Source organism: Pollachius pollachius (genome assembly GCF_949987615.1).
Source record: "Pollachius pollachius genome assembly, chromosome: 15".
Lineage (NCBI taxonomy): Eukaryota > Metazoa > Chordata > Actinopteri > Gadiformes > Gadidae > Pollachius > Pollachius pollachius.
The window spans coordinates 16,774,855-16,798,572 of NC_136948.1; the positions used below are offsets into that span (position 1 = coordinate 16,774,855).

The 23,718-nt window shown below is 47.1% G+C and overlaps 1 protein-coding gene across 4 annotated transcripts in view; it reads left to right on the forward strand.

The window, feature by feature from the left end:
* The window catches only part of daam2 (dishevelled associated activator of morphogenesis 2), a 76,221-nt gene that overhangs the window by 16,812 nt on the left and 35,691 nt on the right, over nucleotides 1-23,718 (forward strand). For 3 of the 4 annotated variants that reach the window (XR_013812491.1, XM_079752916.1, XM_079752918.1), the window contains exons 2-3: nucleotides 11,527-11,812; nucleotides 19,732-19,821. Coding sequence is in view for 3 of the 4 variants with exons in the window: in XM_079752916.1 (XP_079609042.1) it covers nucleotides 11,645-11,812; nucleotides 19,732-19,821 (258 nt within the window). In the remaining variant the exon portion in view is untranslated. Of the gene's footprint in view, nucleotides 1-1,076; nucleotides 1,261-11,526; nucleotides 11,813-19,731; nucleotides 19,822-23,718 lie in introns of those variants that run through there. The other variant, XM_079752917.1, reaches the window with a different exon arrangement.

Below are 23,718 nucleotides of genomic sequence, written 5' to 3' on the forward strand. Positions count from 1 at the left end.
AGAGGAATCATTTAAGTCATAACTCAGCAAAATGCACCTCATCTTGGATCCATGCCCAGCGTTTTGAATAGACCTTTTCTGAAAGCTCAGCGTTTAGTAATTACTTTTCTAATGAGAATCCAGCCATTTAGTTATAGGCCTACTAAAGGATCTTAAACAGCCTTAAGATTTAACTCAACGATGGCAACATCCTAAAATCATGCTGATCCAAAGACCAATACACTCCATTGCATTGCCTCCCCAAGCCTAGCAAATACGGTTTCACTTTGTCCTGAAATAGAGGACAAAGTGAAACCATGAGTGAAATACATGATCATAATAATCTCAGATATCAACTCCTGTTCCTAAAATGACAATTATGTGAAACCATCAACCTCCACCTATTTTGTATACAACATTCGTAATTCCAAACTCAATCGTTATTTTCCCAGTTGACTAACTCTTTTCCCCACGTTCTAATGTTGACTAAGTTCCCAATAGAGTGAAGGTCTTCCCTTTTGGGTGTTGTACGCACTACAAACAGCCGTCTCTTATTCTCTGTGCGGGGGGAGGGGCACTGGGTCGGGGGGAGACGGAGAGAGGAGAGGAAAGGAAAGGGAGGGACGAGGAGAAAGGGAAGACGAGAGGAGGGAGGGGATGAGTTTGTTAGTGGGAAGCGCTGGCTGCCAAAGGGGTCATTTCCTTTTAATGCTGGCTGCCCTCTCTCTAGGCCCCTCACTGCACACACACACACACACACGCACCAACGCTCCCATACATATGCATGCACACACGCACACGCATAGATGGACACGCACCACACACCACAAATCTATAGATATTTATACACACTGACGGTCAACACATTTTTTTTTTTTACTGACATGCTTGCTTTCATATGCTGAAGCTTCTTCCTCCTCCTCCTCCTCCTCCTCCTCCTCCTCCTCGAGAGAGAGAGAGAGAGAGAGAGAGAGAGAGAGAGAGAGAGAGAGAGAGAGAGAGAGAGAGAGAGAGAGAGAGAGAGAGAGAGAGAGAGAGAGAGAGAGAGAGAGAGAGAGAGAGAGAGAGAGAGAGAGAGAGAGAGAGGGAGAACAATGTCAACAGCAGCGTTCCCAGCGCAGTCAGCTGAAACCCAGACCTATGAATTGTAGTGGAAACGGCAGCGAGAACCGCCTCTAGTCAGGACCCCCTGCACCCAACGCCAGCAATGCCACGGGACTCTACCCCTTCAAGCACACTCGCAACCGCCCAGAGGAACACAAATCCACATTGTGGTCGAAGGTACTGATGCTCTGTGAGATCGCTTTCGCCCCGGCTGTTTCTTCTTCCGTGGGGCTTTTAAAGAAAACAGAGGTTTTAGTTATTTTCCGGGCAGTCTGGGTCTGGTGAGGCGACACCGCCGAGGATCCATCATGCGGCGGAGGTTGTCTGGGATGGGTAAGCCTGGAGGGGGAACCCGATCAGGACACTGATACCTGTCGGCCTCCCCGGGGTCATCCAGAGTAGTAGTAGTAGTAAGTTACTGTAGTGTTGTTGTTCCCGCAGTTGGAAACAACAGTGGACCACAGACTTGCCAATGTTCTGTATCTCACCGCAGGAAGATTGCGGCGTGCTCCTTTTTAGTTTGCAGACTATAATGTGCTCGGCCCAGTTTTAGGGGTGAAAATGTTTGAGATTGCACTTCAAAGATGTGTTGGCTCGTTGGAGGGAGGTGGCACACGCTGTGGTTCAAAGCCGTCCAAAGTATTTTTGTGCAGTAGTTTATCTAGGTCATAATTAATGACTGAGGCTGGTCTGCTGAAACAGGAGCAGTGTTGAGATTCCCAGATCTCCCCTCAAAGGCGTGAATAGCTCGGCTTCCTTTTGGCCTGTGCTTGCGCACCGAGACGTCTATCTTGTTTAACTCGCTGCCACGGCATCTTATGTAACACGACGGGTTGTATCTCTGTTCCGTTTCAATGCAGCCCATTTGTCATTGGTTTTGCTAAGATGGTTTCTTCCATATTTGGTATCGAAAACATCTGTGGAATGCATGTCTAGGATGGACAATTTCAAAGCTAGGGTAATATCCAAAAGTCATCAGAAGGCATTTCTGCAATCCTGGGCAGAATATTCCCGAAATTCCAATGTTTGGAATTTCAAGTATTGACAGAGGATGCGATGGTGTCATATGGAACGGGAACACATCTATTTTTGCACAAAGTGTGGCTTGATTATTTTTAAATGTCTCAGTGAGCCAATCGGTAAGTCGGTAAGTGCGACTTGGTATCAACAGACATTCCAGATTCTCTTCTTCCTATTTAACATTTCACTCTTTAAAGAACATTGATGACGTATATTTATGAATATATGAACGCTGCAGCCTCTAGAGATGTTGCTATAATTTTTATAATATTTTGGGCTTTGTTGCCAGTGCCACTTCAGTCAGTATTGAGAAATTATTACATAATGGTTTATCAATCCCGAGTAGGTTACAGCAGCGAAACCTTGCACAGATCAAAAAAAAGAAGTGATTTCCATATAGCATGCTAAGGGGAGTACTAACATACACTAACTCCCATCTGCGTCCCTATAGAACACTAGTGTACACCCCCAACTCGTCAATGCTTTTGAGGACTAATGGGGAAGAGATGGTGTCTTTGCATTATGTATAATGTGTATAAATATACCTTTCCACTACACTGGACGCATGCTTAATCTTGTGTTGCCGTAAGTCCTCATGTGCTTTATCCGTAGGCATAGCAGGGTCACGTTGGCATCAGTCCTTGTGCTGGGAAGGCATTAACGAATGATGTACACGCGCACGGCCGCACGCACACGCGTACACACACTCTACCGTTAGCTCCTTCAGAGCTTTTCATATTTTATCGTCCATAATGTATTCATGAACTACTCTTCCAGGATTAGCAGCAGTATGAGTGAGCGTTGGCCAGTCACTGTATTTGAGTGCACTAAACCCGGTGCTAACTGGAATCCCAACAGCCTCCCGATTAGAAAAACAGAGTGAAAACTCTCATTAAACCCACATTGAATAAATCGGCTTAAAAGCAAGTATCCGATACCGATGTATCCGAATCTTTTGCTTATTTTATTTACACGGTTTTGTCTTAGGATGGAGACGCACGCCACACATGCCAGTATGAATACAGTGGAAACATTGCTTGGCAATTTCTTCAATTTCTTTTTATTTTCCCCCTCTCCTTCCTTTACTGGAAGTTCCCGAACTCGCTGCGAGTCAAAAGGCGGCCATTATATTTGTGCCAGTGACACACTTTCAGAGGCTGAGGATGATGTGTAAGCATATCCCCTCTGTACAGTGCTTCTATTCAGCACACAGCCCCACCGCAGGCTGTTTTAAAAAAAGAGCCTGGTCACTTCTAAAGACTGCCCCTCACTAGGCTGCTAAAACCGTCTCTGATGAGCATTCCAGACATTACCCACAAGCCCCTGGAACCTATATGCTTCCACACTGCAGCTGTTGACCTTAAGCCCGACCACCACGTACAATATAAAGACATAAAGCGCATTAGGCAGAGCCCAAATCCTGTGGCGAGTCGTTACCCTTGACTGACACCGGGCCAAGACAATGGTGATTATTTGATGAAGAATTGTATTAAAAGGGCTGAATCCAGTAGAACGTATGTCCTTGTTGATGCTTTGTTGGCCTCAGTGCTAGTATAATCGAAATAATGGTTAAGCTGAGGATTTCTTTTGCCCAGAGACGCCATTTGTCGAGCAAGCCTTCAAAATACTTCACGATGGTCGCCATGGCATCGGGCCTTCCGAGACCACTGTTAATACAATATTTGGCTTTTGGAAAGTCTGAGGGCCCTTTCCTTCACCGTGTCCACATTTGCACCACTGCCAAACATACTGTAGCTGTAACAACATGGCTTTAGTTAGACTCTCGACTCAAATGTGAAATTAGAAAATGATTTGACACGCACACAGCGCACCACTGGGATTCGTACCAGATTTAAGGCATGCCAAGAGTTGGCTTTCAAACATTTGCCTCTGTAATGTGTTGGGACATCGGGGGGCAAGTGGCATGCGACACGGCTGCCTTTCTTCTTAAGCCAAGTATTAATAGCATAAAAAAAGTAAGGATCCTTCACTCGGCTTGTGGTGAAGTGGGTCTACATCCATACCCCTGTGTGGCTGGCGGGGCCAGCCGCCCGGCGCCCTGCCCATCGGCCCTGCCTGGCCAATAATAACGACCTTCCTAAGTGGGGACATGTGCAGGTCTCGATGCATGGCACCTTTTGGCTCAAAGAATGGGAAAGGTGTATTCTCGGGTAGGAATAAGGTGGTCGGTGCCAATGCACTCCGGAGGAAAAAAGATTGAGAGTTACAAAGAGGAGTTGACCTTGCAGAGCTCTAAACGTGTGGTTCCCCGTTGATGCCTTCTACCCTGGGCTGAAGCCTTAAAAACATTTAAGGGAGTGATATTTAACTAAATGATATTTAACATTTAGTCGTATGTCCTCATCGGGTTTCTTATTTCACTTTTTCTTTTTTGGTTCCAGCTTGTCTCTGCGGTTGGTGGCTTCCATCGAGTGGTTTAAAATGTTTACAATAATTTGCTTCAAAACTTAACGGTGCAGGGCTAGCATCACGGCAGCCCCATCATTACGCTGTATAGCTGCTATATTAGTTTCCATAAAAGACCTGAGCTGTTGAAGAAAACATGGCCATTCTTACTGTGCGGTGTAGGCGACTGTGTTTTGGCACTGAGACCATATTGCCCCATTTATGAATCAAACTAAATTAAATGGGGTTTAATGCCATCCCGAGAGAAATTGAACTCTTTCTTATTTTACCCTCCAGTGGTTAATTTCAAGTATTTCCACTTTATGGCAGTGGGGGGGGGAAAGAGAATGCATGGGGGGGTTGTATTGTTCCTTGGGGCCCTTTTTAAAGCAACCCTGCTTGAGTTTGCTTTTGAATGAAAAGCCAACACGAATTCTGTGCGGTTTTAATTGCTTGAGTCTGTCGTGTTTTAGGTTGTCATGATGAAGTATAGCGTTGACTGTGTATTTCTCAAATAGTAACACTGGAGATCAAAGTGTAGTATAACATGGTCTCATGGGGAATAAAATCAAATAATCTCATAACAATATTTACTATATTTAACTATGTATGGGACAGTTTATGGTGGTCATTGGGAAATGTCTGCATACATCTGTACTGTGGCTTTCTGTTATAAGCTATTTGTAAACAAATGCAAGTAAAAGATGACTTGCACAATATTTAAGCATTAAACAATTATAGCATTTAATAATAATTGTGGTTGTGGTCAATTTAAACTAGAGTTATTTGGACTAGTTTTCCTGTTTGGGTAATTATTAATAATTGCCCCATGACAGACTTATTGAATGGCCAGACATTAGCAAATTGCTCTATGAGTATTATGTATAAATCCTTGTTGTCCCAAGTGCCTGAGGGCCAAAACATTATCAAAATTAAAGAGAAATGCATATGGGTCAAGAGTGGATCATTCTTTTTTTCTGCTTTTGAGTCCTTTACAGTGATCTGCAACTCATTACAACCAAAGCCCTCCTCCAAGAAAGGTTGAATCTCAATTCATGACATCTGTGTCCTTTTCCTTATTGGGTCCCAAAGGAAGACAGGAAGCAATGCTTGAAGGAGAAAGTGTGTGAAAAGAATAAAGGGGAGGGGGACTGAGAGGAAGTGAGAGGGACAAAACGAAGGGTGGGTTTCCCCATCTTTTGGTTCCTGAGATGATCCTGGCTGACTATGATCATGTAGGTCCACGCGTGTGTGAGACGAGATTGTATCAGTCGTTTGAAGCCTCAGGATGAGAGCGCGCGCGCTGCCACTGAAAAGACATCCGGAACCTTCTTTCCTTCACTGCTCTTTCATTTCCGGCACACTTTAATTACTTTTAGTTTTCCGTTTGTCGTTACAGAGAGTGAAAATACCTTTCTACTTGTTTATTTTGCTGGTTATGATCAGCCCAAATAACCGTCCCGCTGTCCTAGCCCACTGCCGATGGGGATAGACACCATACCACAACCCTACTCGGCCCCAGCAGAGTTGTGCATCCCAAGTCCTCCCGCCCATTGTCCGGGCTCACATGGCTCGGTACGCGTGCACCTCATGAAAGCATTTGCCTCCCAACGTGAAATCCCTAGCAGAATACGCGCTTTCAGAGCCAGTAGAGGAATGCCCCAGCATCCAAATGTAGCGTGAAAGTAATGCTAGCACTTCCTCCATGAGGCTCCGTCATTTGTCAGCTGAGGCTTCATACTGAAATAGTTTCTGATGTCACATCTCAGGAATGTAAGCCCATGTGTGTAACTGTGTCTGTGGATTTATTGCATTTTATTGTGTGTGTGTGTCACTTAACCCATGAGATGTTGGAAGAGCAGTAATCCATTTGACCATGACTAAAAGCTACCTATTATGTTGGCATGTAACGCCGCCACAACAAGGCACTGTGCCAGGCACAAGGGGCTCCCCTGTCTCTGGACTACGCTGCGTTGCCAAGAGATTACTCGCACTTCCCTAGAAGTGGTATCAAGTTATTGCTGGAAATTCACCTTGCATCACTCGCGGCCAGCCGGCCACCCATAGTGACCCCGACCACCCACCCATGTCCGGCGGGTGGGTGGGTGGCATCATTAGAAAGTGATGCATGAGCAGAAGGATGACCTCAACACGGGGAATCCTGACTGAATATAGCGGTGGAAAGTTGCATCTGGGGAGCTTTCATCCCTGCATGCTACTCTTATGTAATGGATTAGCTTCACAATGTGACCTCTGACCCCGGCCTGGAATAAATGACATCTACAGGGTTTCCCCCTTTGGGGACTTGGAGATTTGTGGGCCCTGGTTTGTGTGTTTAGGGGCGGGGGGAGCTTGTGGTGTAGGTAGGCCCATGTTGGAGCAAAATATTTAAATCTCCCCATCCCCAAATAGGCACGTTGGTGATTTATCTTTTCTGCCAAAAAAAAAAATGGTTGAGGACCAGTCAGTGGACAGACAGACAGACAGGCAGACAGTGAAAAGTGTGTGTGTGTGTGTGTGTGCGGGGGCGGGGGGCATGTCAATTGGTGGGCAACACTCCAAAGAAGGCATAACTCCAGTGTGTCTAATGGCTGCTGTGAATGGAAGCTAATTTCCCTTGACGGGAAAGCAATGAAAGTGTGAATCATGTTGGTGTTTGTTACCAATGCTAATAACACAAGGGCTGTCGCCAACCTGTTACGCACATGCCTACACGTACACTTGAGCTGCACCATGTGAAGTATACCAATATCCAACTTCTGCACTGCACTCACTCATTCAGTTTGTCAAACCACCTTGTGGTGCATTCACACCCTCTGTCATTAATAAGCTCCCAGCAATTGTCAACACATACCGAAACTACAAAATAATGACCATTGCGAGAAACAATGCTGTCCAACTGGTACTTAAAAACCTTGCCCTGTGCCACACATTTTATTAACCTTCCCATCGCAATATCCTTGAGTAATGATCCTCATTCATGGGTCCCAGATAATATGATATATATATATATGGGGGGGGGGGGGGGGTGAAAGAAACAACTTTATTTTACTACTACGGCTACAGTTACTTCTGTTTGAAAGGTCTTGACATACTCCATCATTTGGCATTGATCATCACTCAAGTCCATGTCTATAAGGGGGGGCACAAAAGCATGTGGTTTTCCAGGATGGGAGCCATGCTTCTGCCAACGTGTGTGTTTGCATTGCACAAACGTGTGTATTTGATCAGGAGAAAAGGTTATAGTGTCGTAGGACAGATGTGTTTCGGTTGAATGGAAGCTATGCAGGCACTTATGTTTTTGGGAGACCGTTCTCCACATACAGACAAAGAACTCTTTCATACTAGACAGAACTCACTTTCTCTCCACCACTCTCTCCCTCTATATCCTTACATCGAGCAGCAGTCTATATCAGCCATTGCGCTCGTTCTTGTGCTCGTTCTTGCGCTCTCTTGTGCTCTCTCGCGCTCTCTCTGTCTCTCACTCCCCTCCACTGACCTACTTCCCTGGGATGAGGTAGTGGGCTGAATAAGAAGTGGCAGTAGCTCAAACCCCTCCCCCCCCCCACCCCTTTTATATATCTCTGTCTCTCTCTGCCTCTGTCTCTCTCTGTCTGCCTCTCGCTCGCTCTGTCAACCTCTCTCTCTCTCTCTCTCTCTCTCTCTCTCTCTCTCTCTCTCTCTCTCTCTCTCTCTCTCTCTCTCTCTCTCTCTCTCTCTCTCTCTCTCTCTCTCTCTCTCTCTCTCTCTCTCTCTCTCTCTCGCTCTCTCTCCCAGCCTCTCTCGCTCTCTCTCTCTCTCTCTCTCTCTCTCTCTCTCTCTCCCAGCCTCTCTCTCTCTCTCTCTCTCTCTCCCAGCCTCTCTCTCTCTCTCTCTCTCTCCCAGCCTCTCTCTCTCTCTCTCTCTCTCCCAGCCTCTCTCTCTGTCTCTCTCTCAGCCTCTCTCTCTCCCTCCCTGCCTGGCTGCTCTCCATCTCCTTCAAACTTAGAGCAGCCAGTCTGCTCTCCGCTGCTTCCGAGCCCGTGGCCATGTAACTATATACGCCGTTCGTGTTCCTGGGCGAGTGTGTGTAAGCTCAGTCCTTCACACATGAATGCTTGTATGCTGTATGAATCTATATATATACAATTTATCTTTCTAGTGTCCCTGCTGCATATTAAATGTATGAAATATGGAAAACCACGTATTATGGTACACACACTACATTTATTTCAGTGGCATGTTAACAAGGATTAAAGATGTGTTTGTGTGTGCATTTTTATGGCTACAGCAGATCTCTGCTCTTCCTCATGCATTTGTCAACTAAACCTTGCTTGCGTCCGTCCGTCCGTCTGTCTCATACACACTCAAAGCCAGAGCATAACCTTTATAAGTTGCATTGATTTACCTATTTGAGAAGGAGATTCTAAGTCCACTCTGACATTTAAACAAATCAAAATGCAGTACACCAGCATGTGCGTTGCATTGATTGACATGGGGAACGTTTGCACACATGTGCACCTGAGTCACAGGTGGGAGAGGGGGCTGAGAAGGGGGGGTGGGAGATTGGCAGCAGCGAGGCAACAGGAAATATTAATGTTTTTGAACTTGTTAAGAATGTAAGTGGGAAAATCAACAACGGATTGTCTTGCCAGAATGGACGACAAAGATTCCACCCTAAAGCAAGAAGTGACGGACGGTCGGAAATATAAGAAGCAATGGGTGACCAAGAGACAGAGAGAGGGAAGCCAAATGGGGAACTAGAAGATGTGTTTAGTAGCAGGCAGAGACTGTATACAGTGACTTTTAGTGTTTGTGTGTGTGTGTGTGTCCCCATTGGCCTACCTAACCTAGGTATTGGCTGGAATATGGCCAGTGGAGCTGGTGTTGAGTGAGCAGCGGCCACACATGGGGCTCTTTTGGAGGGTGTGGATGGACACACACTCTTTTGGGACGGGAGGCTGGGGATGTTTTCTCTCTGGATAGATTAAATCCCCTACAGAGCAGCCCCTTCTACATTGGGCTTGGCCAGCTGTCTGCAGCAACGGTAACTAACCACAGATATCTGGATAGGGCCTCACGCTGGAGCTTGTAGTCATTAAAGCCATGAAAACCTGAGGGACAGTCTACCCCCCCACTCCTTCCCCGCACCCTCTCAAGAAGTGGCCTGTACCCTGGTCCAGCTTTTTCAGGTGTAGAAATTACAGCGCAGGAAAAAAATCCTTCATGGCTAATTTCCTGGAGGTTTATGCTATCAGGCCCGCTGTTTGTAACCGCCGGTGTGATTCGTCGCAATCTCTCACAATTAGTTTCTCCTTCCTTTTTTTTTTTTGTGCCGGTAACTGTTATCCTTGCGTGCTGTGCGTATGAATGTGAAAGCTGCCATGAGTAATGGGGGGGATGATCCTCTTGTTGACATGTTACAGATCATTTTTGCTTTGAGTCCATATTTGTGTCTATGTTTTAAGATTTGTGTCAGGGTTAGACACTCAAGACTGCTGGCACACAGGACTTGTTTTTGTTGTTGTAAGTCGTTTCTATGGGGATGGATATTATGGGGGAGAATGTATCCCTGGGCATCCCGGCAGCCATGGGTTATTTCTGCACACGCATGCACCACGTACACGCACACACACATACTGGATATAAGAAGTAGGAAATGCAGGCCTAAACTGCAACAACTTCTATAATTGTCCTACAGTACACTGACGCAACAGCCTGCAAATGCTCGGACAGGATTTGGGAGGAGCTCCTCTGAAAATGTCGATGTGCATGGGAACTTTCGGCAGGCCTTCAAATATAACCAGGAGGGAAAGTTGGAGAAGCCCAGTATTCTTTTTCCATTTGAGGGAGAACAGCCTCTAAAGTCTGTTTCCACGGGCTGGCATGTTCGGTAAGGCGGAATGAATGGAAATTAACCATCGTCAAACCATTGTCGAACGATAGTTAATGGAAATAGCGTTTTTCTCTTTTTTTGTTTTCAGTGCTTCCCAACCCCTCCTCAAACCAAAGCCCCAGACTCTGGCTGCAACGCATTCATAAAGAATTTACCGTCCATCTATTTTTAGACCTGCGCCGCGAGAGCTCGTGCACCGAGGTGCCGTGTGAGTGTGAGGGAGAGAGGGGGGGGGGGGGGGCTGAGAGCGAGGCTAATGTTGGGGATGTATGGTGGACTCTGCCGTCTCATGGTGAACTGAAGTCGTAAACTTTCACAGCCTTCGGAAATGAACAGCTGTAGCTTCTTGGATTAGGACGAGTTTGTGGAGTTTGTTATTTTGGATTGTTATGACAATTCATAAGTCATTCAATGATATTAATCACAATAAGGGTCTAGGGAAGCTTTGGGCTGAGAGAACATTGTGGCAAAGTCTGCTTTCTTAGTCCATGCTATTTGTGTTAATATGTGAAGAAGTCCAATTCATTCATACATTTGTCAAGTATCTCGCAGGTTAAGTTTGAACCTACATTTTGAATTATGTTGACATGTGCTTGTTATTTCTGTGTAGTGGTGGTGTGACTTTAGAGGAAAGGCATATTGTTTCCTACAGACCACCCATATCTCTTTCATACCATTGAGGAAATCCTCCAGGTGGCGCACACACACACACACACACACACACACACACACACACACACACACACACACACACACACACACACACACACACACACACACACACACACACACACACACACACACACACACACACACTTTCCTCAGTACCATGCCACTGACGCACCGGGTGCAATTAGACACAGGCCATACGATGAGAGCACCATTGTGTCCCTGCAACAAGAGTTTACTTTGAGTTCTGGGGGCGGCCAGTGTCGGAGGATGATCCGCTGCCAGTCAGGTTTTCAGTCGTACCACCGATAACGGGACTGGGACTGCTCATCGGAGGAAAGGTTTTGTGAAGCAAGTCTCCTGTGTCTCAACACACTAGCCGGTGAATCTCTATGTACTGCTGGACAGGGCCTTAGGGCTATGTACAGTACCTTTTGCCTAACCACTTTCTTCCTCTTCCTTCTCTCTTCCAGATGATGCCTCCTAGATAGCAGCCTTGTCTGCCCCCCCCCCCCCATCCCCCTCCCCCTCCCTTTCCCTGCCCTGCCCCGGCCCCGGCCCCTCCCTCTCCCCCCCAGCGCCTCCAGCACCATGCCCCCCAGGAAGAGGTCGAGGCCCGGCCTGGGGTTCCTTTGCTGCTTCGGCAGCACCGAGCCCCCAGAGATCAACCTGAAGGACAGCGTGCCGCTCCAGCTGCTGGAGTTCAGCGCCCCCATGCCGCCGGCCGACGAGCTCAACGCCCGCTTCTCCGAGCTGGTGGTGAGTGACTGAGCGGAGACGGGAAGGGTTGTCCTGGAGATGGGCAGTGTAGTCCTATCGGCACGCCGTACGCTGGTGTACCGCTGGTGTACCGCTGGTTCGGGGAATGTGTTGGCCTACTTTGTTCTACGCAAGCCGCCACTGCTAACGAGTTTAGTTTTGTTGTCAAACAGTTTAGCAGGGTTTAGCTTTATTTTTTTTGCTCATGCAATGCATGCCATGTACAATGAAGTAAAGGGAAGGAAGTTACAAAACCACGTGCTTTGATGCATACCAAAACACATGTATCAGTACACCTGTGCTGTGAGAAGTAGCTTGCAGTTGTAATCCAATTAATCTATTCATTTTAAACGGAAAAGAAACGGCTTTCCTTGGCAACAAAGTGAAAGGGGGTGTGTGCGCTGTACATTTTTGCTGGAATGTTAACTTAAATTAAGGAATGAAAGTGATTTTTAAGTGCAAGCATTGCAACTCCTTTCTCTCTGCATGTCCTTCATTATCCAATGCACCGGGCTTAGAGCAGGGGCCGGTAAAAAGGGGTTGAGAGGGCCTGTGGTGGGCTCTCTTGATGGTTGGATAGACATGCCTTCCCCCTTTCCCCTTCCCTTCCCCTTTTCCACCTCATCCCCTCATCCCTCCCAACGGTTCCCTTTTCCACGGCTCCCAGTTCCCTGTAACCACGCCCAGCTCTCAGCTCATCCCTTGTGCCCAGCTCATGTTTGTTGGCAGTGCCTTGCGAGGCTTCAGCATGGGTGCCAGATGGGCATGGCTGGGCTGTGTTGTGCACCCGCTGTGGGGACAGGGCTTTGGGCACAGCTGTCTGAGCGGAGGATTCTGCTCAACGCAAACCGGCTGCCTCGACCATCATGGGAAAAGGACACTTTTCGCAGGATCACATTCTCCGATTCCTTCTTTCAATATGGCTCTTTTGTTTTTTTTTTCATGTCCAGCCATGAGCGGTACTCTCCCTTATTCGACATTGTCTCTGAGATTGCTCAGAGGAAGCATCCCTCTCCTTGCCCCCAAACATCGTTTAAGGAGGAATAGATGGAAATCCTTTTCTGATGGAAACTTCTTTACTGGTATTGCTGCAGATGTTTTCTTAGTCATTTCGTTCCACTCAGTTTTGGATAATGGGATAAACTGGGAAGCTGAAAGAATGTAGCTCTTGCGCTCATTCTTGTGTTAAAGCAGGATACCTAATGCAGAACATACTGAGGATAGTATTTAGGACATTCAAATGATATTATATTGCACACTAAGCAGATAGCAAAAGCAACATAAGTACATTCATCATTAGTAGTCAAAATTCTTCTTTGAAAGAGCCTTCATTTAAAATGAGTAGCATAAGTGGAGAAATATTTTTACAGTGCTTGACGCACCCTTGAAGAAGTCTTCAGCCTCTGGTTAAGGTTCATTCTGATTCTCAGAGTCGACGCATTCTGGTTTGTATCGTTTCAAGTACAATGGCAGCACGGCATGCCACATAGCACAGTTTGCCAGTCAATTGATGATTACAATTACAATTACAATTTGGGCCTTTAGCAGACGCTTTTATCCAAAGCGACTTACATCGGTTAATACCCACATTGACACACAACCATGCAAGGCGACAGCCAGCTCGTCGGGAGCAGTTAGGGATAAGTGTCTTGCTCAGGGACACATCAACCCTTTTACATTACTTGATTAACATGATTACATTATGTGCAGTCAAATAAATTGGTTATCAAAATAGTTCCTTGTATCTTCCCCTTTTCGTTCTGTTTGGGCTAAAATGGAAACCCATTTAGCATGTTGGAATACTAACAAATCAGAACAGACTTCACGGTATAGGAAGACCCGACGAACCAAATACTTTAAGAAGGAAGTACCTGAGATTCATGAAGCCCGGACAGATGCAGAGAGGGCAGAAATAGAGTTGAACTTGGGAGGTTGCTTTTCTAATTTCCAAACCTCTGTACTCGTAGCTCTCATCAGCTCATCAGGGTGAGGGCAGGAGGATCCTGCGTTTTCAGTTGGGAACTGGGCCTATCAAACACATGTTTTTGAGTATATTTGACTCATGGTTGTCATTGAATGGATCGTCTGGCACATGCAAAGCTACATGTTTGGGCTGTAGGTAGGTCCAGGTAATGTCTACTTGAGCTGTATGCTTTAGCTGCTATTGCTTTTCAAGTTTGTTTCCATAAGGCAATAGACCTTAGCCTGCCACTATAAATAAAAGCTAACTAGCGTAGCGCAAAACCACAATCTTTTTGGGAGTTCCACCTATATACCGTTACTCACTTTGTGACAGGTGGATTCCAGTCTGTTTTCTTTGGATAACCAGTACACCAACGACTGCTGCCAAAGTGGCTACGATGGTGGTGAATTGATGACCTCCTACATCTGTTTAACTGATGATGTGGTCAGCGCGATGACATGTTTGACCATTCGTCCAAGCATCTGTTTGACTGGACCTCCAGGAGATGCGTACCCTGGACATGTCGTTTGTTGCACTTCTTTGTTACAAAGAGGCAAGGCTAAAACATTGAATAAGGAAGGAAAGTGTACCACGGCATGTTGCCATGGTTAAAGCAGACAGGGTTATTGTTATGAAAGGCTTCCCCAGGAGAAGAGTGAGACCCAACGGGGCCTATCGTTGTGAGTGGGGGTGACATATTGGGGCCAGGCAGGGACACAAACCTCCACTCATGTTTACGTCCATAACATGCTCTTGTTGTGTGTTTAAATCATAGATTGGGTCTAGAAGCACTTCTACATCGGAGGGATCTAGATCAGAATCCCAGCATTAGCTGATGTATAGAGTCTCTTGGCTATGCCAGTGCTGTTTAGTGTAATTAAAACTCTACTCTATACACATCCTTCTTTTCAGGTTCGGTACAGTCTGAAGAGAAGTTTACTTCAATTGGAACAGCCTTTTTTTTGTCAAGCCAGCTTGGTATATTTGTTAACCAAGTTGAAAATGTAACAAACTACTTGGGCAGAACATTTAAAACTGGGATGAATATTGAATGTTTATGGCCTGTATCTTCTTCAACGCCCTGCCTTTTTGAGGCTCCCACATTCAACCCTGTGGTGCCATCAAGCAACCTGCATCCATCTACAGTATACCTGTTGGAGCAGCGACCGCATCTGAGGACTATATTGAATCGCACCAATCCAAACACCCATTTGTAGCGAGCGTGGCAGCGAGTGCTTGCTGAGAGAGTACTTCTGTTGACGAGATTCTCCTACGGATACTGCAGCGCATTCTTTCCACCACTGTTTGATGTTATGCACGGGTGGAGGATAAATTGGCCATGCGTACAATCTGGTAGCATATTAAGAATACTCATGGGTTAATTTGGGCAATCCACTCAACAAGTGATAGCGTTTTATCACAACGTGTCAAGTAGTACCAGTACTTTATTTTCCGTTGTTGCGATGCCAGGCTCGCTCCCGTGATGTGCATGGTGTGAGGTTGTTGATGAAGGCCATGAACTGATATGCAATGGAAAGGTCAACATATTGGCTGCATATGGGAAATGGCATGGTTATATATTCTTGGAGAGGGAGAGAGACTCAAAGAGACCTGCTGTTGTTGTGGGGGTTGAGTTAAGGGGACTGTGTCGTACAGTATATCCTGACCAACTGTTAGGAAACAGTCAGCCAACATCTGGCATGTACTGACCAGACAACAGATTGTGGACTATCTGTCTCCCTCTCGCTATCCTTGGCCTAGTTCACTTTCTGCTTTAGTGATCTACTTCTCTCTGGGCCTGTCTCGTAATTTAGGGGGCTGCTATTAATTCAAGCGTTCTAGGCAGTGGTCCAGCTGTCCGCTGTCTTAGCTCAGCCGCTGCCTCCATACGCCTTATACAACCGCACGGTTCTAAAGAAGTACAAAGCAAGCTAGCTTCAGAAGGCTTTCAACTTCTTTGGCCATCCAAATAAAATTGTGCTTCACTGCCAAACATACATTATCTTCTTAATTTACTCAGCTGGTTGTTGAAGATGTTTTTCATAATGATGGAAAATAGATCCATCCCTTTATGGCCTCCCCTATCCCCCCCTCTGTAGGCCCCTGCCCTGAGGTGACCCTGTCTTCTTTCCTTTGTCCTTCCTGGGGGTTTGTCTGCCTAACCAGCTTCCTATTGCTCTTACGATGTAATACTTTTGCTGGCTACTTTGCCAGCCCTGTACACTAGTGTTATACCCTAGCAGCAGTTACCCATTATAACCAGTTTCCCAGGATGTAACCCTATTTCAGTCCAGTCCAAAAAAGAGGTATCGAGGGGGGGCTATGACTCACAGATAGAAAATACCTTCGAGATTGGCAGTATTCAGGGAGGGTGGGGATGCCATGTACTCGCTAAACTCCAGCAGTTTGAACCCTGGCCTTTCCTTGGGTGTGTTAAATGTCTCTGGATCAGCTTTAGCTTGATGACTTGCTTGGCAAGTAGGTTCGGCGTTCCACGTACACAAAAGGAAAAGCGAGCTCAGGCGAACCGACCTACAGACAAAGGATCTCTCACAGTGACGAAGGGTTACTAATGGCAGCTACAGCTTCCTGTGAGTTCCCCGGGGGCCTCATATGACTTCCTGCCATCTTGCTAGACTTTCCTTCAACATCCTCTGTGTGTGTGTGCGTGTGCGTGCGTGCGTGCGTGCATGCGTGCGTGCGTGCATGCGTATCAACACTCCTTCAAATCTGTCCCCTTCACCAGCCCTGCAGGATTTCACAGGGATGACGCACAATACATTTTAAAACATAATTCAATCAAATGCAATTTAACACACTCTGGCCAAACAGGAAGTGGTTCCTTTGAGACACTCATTTCCCATACAGGCCGAGGCTGACGCCGTTTTTCGGAGGTTGGTCACCCAGGCACACCCAGGTCCACTGGGCCGATCCCACAGACGCCCCTAACACCTACTGCAGGCACACAGTCCTCCCTCTTCCTTCCTTTATAGTTCCCTTGATATGACGATATCACTCTTCCTGCCACGCACTCTTTTTTTTTTTTATCTTAAATCGCCACAGAAACACACACACACACTCATTCAGACACACTGACACACACACACACACGCACACAGAGAATGAATGATCGTGTAGTCTAAACACCAGTAGCCGGTATGTAGGATTTTCCCGACACTGTTGATAAGAGTCTAGTCTCCATGTTTCACTTGGCTTTCAATTTGGATATATAGTATGCGAGTTATGTCCCGACTAAATTATAAAACTTTATGGGAAGAAGAAATTGTAATTGTTCATCATGACCATATATCTGTGTAATTGTCATTTTACGCACAATGACAAACAAAAGCAAGAATGTGATTGTGAGGGCGGTTAGCTAACCTCTGGTCAACCCACCTGATCCTCTCCTCCTCACGGCCTGACGTTCCAACTCCTGGCACCTTGTGGTCATTTGAAACAGTATTGGGCAGGTTTCAGTGTTTCAAAGACTGGGATTCAGACGGCTCGCTGTGTATGGATTAGGTTGTTTTTGTCTCTCCTTCTTCTGCTCCCTCTAGAGTAGCAGGTGTAACAATATTAGCTTTAGTTTATCTGGGTTTCCCATCTGGGCCGTGCTACCGGCCAGCATGGAAGTGGGATGCATCCAGAATACCGTTTCACAGGATAGAGGTCTGATGGGATTCTCTGCAGGGGAGGGAAAGGAGAGGTAGTTAGTGTTGTCATGGCAATGTCTTTGCTGGAACTGGGGTTTAAGGGAGGACACAGGAAGGGAAGGTGGGGGGGGGGGGGTGCACTATTGCATAACTGGGGCCACCTGATGAATGGTTGTACGATTGGCAGGCCCTTTGCATTCTTTCATCCAACTAATATCCTCACTATTTTCCCCAACCTCCCACCTTTCTTTCTTTCATTCTATCCCTCCCCCTTCCCATTCTCCTCTTTTTTTTCTTTTTTTTTTACCGTCCCTACTCCTGGCGGTCCCTAGATGCCCCTCAACCCGACCGCTGCTGGTCATTTTAAAATGTTGGTTCGCATCCCCCAACACTGTAGTGTTGTGGCTAGCTATTCCATGAACCTACGTATAAAGCGTGTGTAGTCGTGAAATCCCACCACAACTGTGTTGGACTGTTGGTCGTTTCCCCCCAGCATTCTCACTGAGGCCTCTCACCTTTTCTTCCAAACATACGCTGCCATACTTTTCACCCAGCTCACCAGACCACAGTGAGAGGCTTGGACGCAGCATCCAGGCAAAGGGCCAGAGGCTCTAGCTGGCCTCTTAGGACCCCTCTTCATCCTCCCTGAGACGGGGGGGGGGGGGGGGGGGGGGGGGGGGGGGGGGGGAAGAAGAGAGAGAGATTCCACACCAACAATTTGCTAATCTGTTCAGATTGAAAGCTGGATAGGCTGTGGGTTCAAAGACGGCTCGCTGCTATGACGTATGACTGGATGAATGCAAACTAGTCTTTTTTTATTTGTTTTGCAGAGAAACTGAAATAAGGAATGTTCCCGTGACTTATAAAGATCTCAACATCTTGTCGTTCAGTCATCTGGAGATGAGACGTGTCGCTTTGTGTGAGCGGAGAACTTATTCATCTCCACTCACACACCCCCTAAGCTAACGCTGCTGATGCTGATCCCCAGAGAAAGGCCTGGCTGAGCGGTGATGTCATTCCTCTAAGCATTGGCCACTTCAAATGTGAGCCATGTCGCCGCAGCCCCCCAGGAGCCCCTGTTGAATGGCCTGAAAACAACCCCCGGTGAACCCACCACTGTCAGGCCTTAGAGCAAGGGGGGCCACCGCCGCCATCTCTGTCCACCTCGGCGCTAGGGGGCCCTGTGAGGGGCTGCAGGGTGCGGCTTGACGTCATGGTAGCGGGGAAAACCATTATGGGGAGATTAGCGCGGCGCTCCGGGCACAAAGCCCCGCGCTGCGGCCTCCTGGCCGCCGCTCGGTACAGCTTTCTGCCGAGCACACCTTGGTCCTCAGACAGCACACGGCCCTCTCTCTGCTTTCGTTAGCCCTCCTTTCTCTCTACGCGCGCACACACACACAAGCGCAGACACACAAAGACACACAGACACACCTCTTCCACCCTTTGGCGTACCTCTTCCACCCTTTCATGTTCCTCATCCCTTTTTAATGCTTTTTTTTTGGGGTACCCCCTGCTCCAAGAAGAAACGACCAAAAGGTCCCAGTCCAAAAGCTCATTTATCCACCTCTTTCTTCTCCTGCCCAGGAGGGCTTCTTTTTTGCCAACAAGACTCTGCGTTTCCTCCTTGGCTTACACACACACACACACACACACACACACACACACACACACACACACACACACACACACACACACACACACACACACACACACACACACACACACACATACACATACACATACACACACTAACACACAAGCAAACTCGCCCTCGCATTCATTTCCTGGGCTGATGTGCCTTTCTAAAGCCCCAGGAGCCACCGTGTACCTAGCGTCGGGCTGAACAGACCAGCAGGGTGGACTACTAAGAAGTCCTCTAGGCCCTGGCGACACCAGCCTCTCAGTCTGCAGGCTAGGTGGCAGGGCCACCGCCCCGTTGGTCCAGGACCACGGCCTAGATTGAACTTGTCTGTCCGGCAGTCTATTAGTATTTAATGCACAACAGAAACCCTGATGCGGTGGATGAAATGTGGATGATGGAGGACTGAGGCAACAACCGCACACGGCTCCTTTTTGATGTATTATTTTAAGTCCTCTACATTTTCTATTTCCTTCTTATTCTCTGAAATACTTTAGGCTAACCTTTCTCTTAAACCTCAGAAAGGTGCTTTGTGTCAAGACCGCACTGTGTTGACCTTATTGAGGATGGGTGTAGGTTATAATGGTTATACGTTTGGTCAATGCGTGGCACTTTCAGCCCTCCCCTATCCTGACGGGTGTTTTGTTGTTCTCTGTTGCTACAGGATGAGCTGGACCTGACCGACAAGAACAGGGAGGCCATGTTTGCACTGCCAGTGGAGAAGAAATGGCAAATCTACTGCAGCAAGAAGAAGGTAAGACGGATCTTTAGTCTTTGTCTGGACAGGACCTCTGCTCCACTCTAGCCTGCTCAGTCAACAGTCGCCACTACATGCTGAAAGGAACTGGCACGGTTGTCAACTCGGCGGTTCCCGTTACCTAAACCTGGGTCATGGGGTCAGATTTGGTGTTATAGCGAACACTAAGCCTATGTTTTGTACCAAACATACAAGCGCTATGACTTGGCTACTTATGCCTTTACCTGAGTTCAGCTGAATAAACCATTTTAATTTTGACCACCACTTTTGGGGGGGAGTTAACATGCAGGTGAGCTACATCACAGAAAAACACAAAAAGCTCTCATTCCAAGAGCCTCAATTCAAAATAAATAATAAATAAATAAATCCTCACCCCGACTGTGGGATAGTCAATCTCTCCCCCTTCTAAAGAGTTGTCAACATTCAGTCAGAGTGCTGGAACACTTTGGCTAGCCCTCTGGTTCACCCCGTGTTTCTCGCCAAAACATCCCCGCCATCTCTTAAAGCCTTCGGCCCAGCTCTCCACAACAACGCTGGTCTCGGTCTGCGGTCGAATATCTCACCGAGAGAACTGCCTCGGAAGAACGGCTGGGGGAAGAATTTGACCGCCCTTTCCTCAATCGCAAATTGAGTAAATAGTTGTAAACCCTCCCCTGCTTCTCTAAGCTAATTTGTTTTTTGGCCGAGGTCTTTGTGTTGGAAGGAAGACCCCGGCCTGACCCCTCTGTACGTTCTCGGAGGTATGCGTGACCAAGCTGAGCCAATGCCATGCGACTATACAACGTGTGTGTGTGTGTGTGTGTGTGTGTGTGTGTGTGTGTGTGTGTGTGTGTGTGTGTGTGTGTGTGTGTGTGTGTGTGTGTGTGTGTGTGTGTGTGTGTGTGTGTGTGTGTGTGTGTGTGTCTGTGTTAGGAGGATGGAGGGATATCAAGGCATGGATGGGAATACTGGGAGAGGAGGGGAAACGGTGGGCAGTCACATTTAAAAGCCCTTTTAAAATCCAGAATCAAAGAACATTGTGTAATATCGTATATTGCTTTTAAATCCAGCGCACACATGAAGCGGCGCCGGCTTTCTATTGTCTTTTTTCATGGGTTATTTGACGGCCCATTGTAGTGGCCCCCGGATAACGTATCAGGACTCTGTGCCTTTTACAGGAGGTAGTGGAAAGAATATTTTGGCAGTGAGTGGGAGACACTGGAGCGGAACCTTTGTCCAGCGCGCCAGTAGAAGCCTAGCTCGGAGTGGAGGGGAGGATATATTCGCTTGTCATCCACCACTCTCCCCCCCCCCCCCCCCCCCCCCCCCTCTCCCTGAGTCAGAAATCATTTCCTCTGTGAGACGTGGGTTGAAGAAAAGCAAAGGAAAAGAAGGGGACAGAGGGCTCAATCCCAGCCAGGAAACATGGAGCAAAACGGGGGTAACAAGGCTGGGCAAAAAAAGGAAAAGAACCTGGAGCAGTAGCCAAACAAACCTCTCATTCATGGAGCCGGCGTAATGGAGACTGGCAGAGGAAGAGCTGGCACCGAGCAACGTATAATAACGCCGCAGTGAGATACACGTATGTGAAACGCCAATGTTCAGACATTAACATGGCATGCTTCCGTGTGCACCGCAATTCACATGTGGGCACACACTGGGCACACCCATTCACCGTGCGCGCAAAGAGATAATTGCTCATTTGAAACACACACACACACACACACACACACACACACACACACACACACACACACACACACACACACACACACACACACACACACACACACACACACACACACACACACACACACACACACACACACACCAGACAGTAGGACCTTGTGTTCCTCGTAGTTACGGCATGACAGTGATTGGAATGGGAAGTCTCTCCAACTCGCGGATCGGAGCACAACTTTCCCCCAGCCGTTCCCGTCGGCGTCTCACACTGGGGCCCTTGTCTCCTCCGGCCCTGGAACAGCACGGCTTGTTGTTGTGGTCGGATAACATTTAGAGAGCCGACAGGGAGACGGATTGGTCCCGTCCACCTAAAAACAACGTTAACGGAGTACTTTTCTATTGTTTCTAGTATTCTTATATATGTATATATTTTTGTTCTGATAACGTGCAATGAGGTGTAATCCAATTTTAATTCAAAATTGTCCCCTGTGTGTTGACATGTGGTATGGGGGTCAGAGTTAGCTCTGCATCCCACCGACCAGGAGAAGGAGATGGAACTGGTCGTACAGGGTCAGTGCCGCAAACATTCGACTACTCCGACATCCCTGCAGAACGGGTCAAAGGGCAAACCTGTGTTCACCAGTGTTGATCTCTTGTGGCAACGCTGCATGGTGTCCAGAGACACATCACTGTGAGCAGTGATCGGTGACACAGTGACACAAGGGCTTTCGACCAATAAGGTTGGCCGCCTGTGTTTTCCGTGACTATCTAGAAGATCTTGTCGAGGCCTTTTGCGTAAATCCGATTGTATCTCTGCCACTCGGTCCACCACCATGGGAAGCAGACTCTGGGAGAGGGGAAGGATACACATGTCTCTGCTGTATGGGCCATGTAAGTGACGGTCAGAGTGTATGCACAGGCTTGTGGTTGTGGGCATGGGAAACCCTCAGGTACAGAAGCAGATGTAGTGACATGCCAAACCGGGTATGAAAACACCCAGAGCAGGATAATACATCCCCTGTTCTCCCTCCTTTTTTTTCTGTCAAATGTATGTCAGCCACACTGCAAACCATTCAGAACGGCGTTATCCTGTCGGTCGTTTCCATTGCTGGGAAATCAAATGGCATTATGAAGCAAAAAGCATTTCTGAAGTCGCCGTGTTAAAGCTCCCATGCGCTACCTGTCATAAGAGGCCTCTCCAGTGTTATGTCATTTCCCAGAATTCGATATCCCGTCCATTTCCTGCCTCTCCCAGGTGAGAATTCATATCCCGGCTGTAAATATTCCCCCCAGAGAGACATCCCTGCTTTCCTCCACAAAAGTAAAATGTGTTTACAAGTGAGACAAGAGCATGAAGTGTAGAAAATATTCTTTTATTACGTTAGACCGCAAATAAACCAATGCATCTAGGACTTGTGTCCCGACACATTGAAACCACACGGATTGAAAACATCTCATGAAATGAAATGGATGAAAGACTGTGTATGCGCCGACAAATACTTTATTATATTAAGTGCCTGTGCCCGTGCCGCTTTTCGGTGGGTGAGGGGAAAAAAACACTGCTTTGCCTCCAATGAATGTGTGTGGAATGGTTTGATATTGTGCTACATGGGCAAACAAAATTATTCGTACATTTCTAATTGGTTTCTGTCATGCACTGTCTTCTGATTGGGCTTCTTATGGAGCTGCTCAACTCTAGATTTTGTTTACCATTCCACTTGGGTCCCGGTCGATCGCTTGCACCCTGACATGCATTTTCACACGCTTATCTGGCACGCACAACTTGAGCCTGTTTCCACGCCTGATGTGCACTTCATCCACGATTGAGCTTGTATTGTTTGCGTAAACAATGCACCACTTTTGTATGACACCACCGCGTCATCAGCGACTCGTCAATTCACTCATTCACTGGCATGAAGTGTTTCCTATAATTGGTTAAGTGGTTAGAGGTGACACTCTGTCATTTTCTCTGGTTATTACGATAGGCTATAGATGTTTGACCTTCATGTTCAATTTACATCCTAGAAATGACCCACCACTGTGACATTCAGAGGTGAACATTTGCTTTAATGCGGTGTGAATAGACACAAAATTACCTTTTTACCTTTTAACTTTTACCACCAATTAGCTTTAAACTTCACTGTGCTTCGGCTTTGTAGTTCTCAACAGCACGCACCATCGGGTAATAACAAGTGATCGGTATGGCAAATAGTTTGGAAAACCTTCTTGATA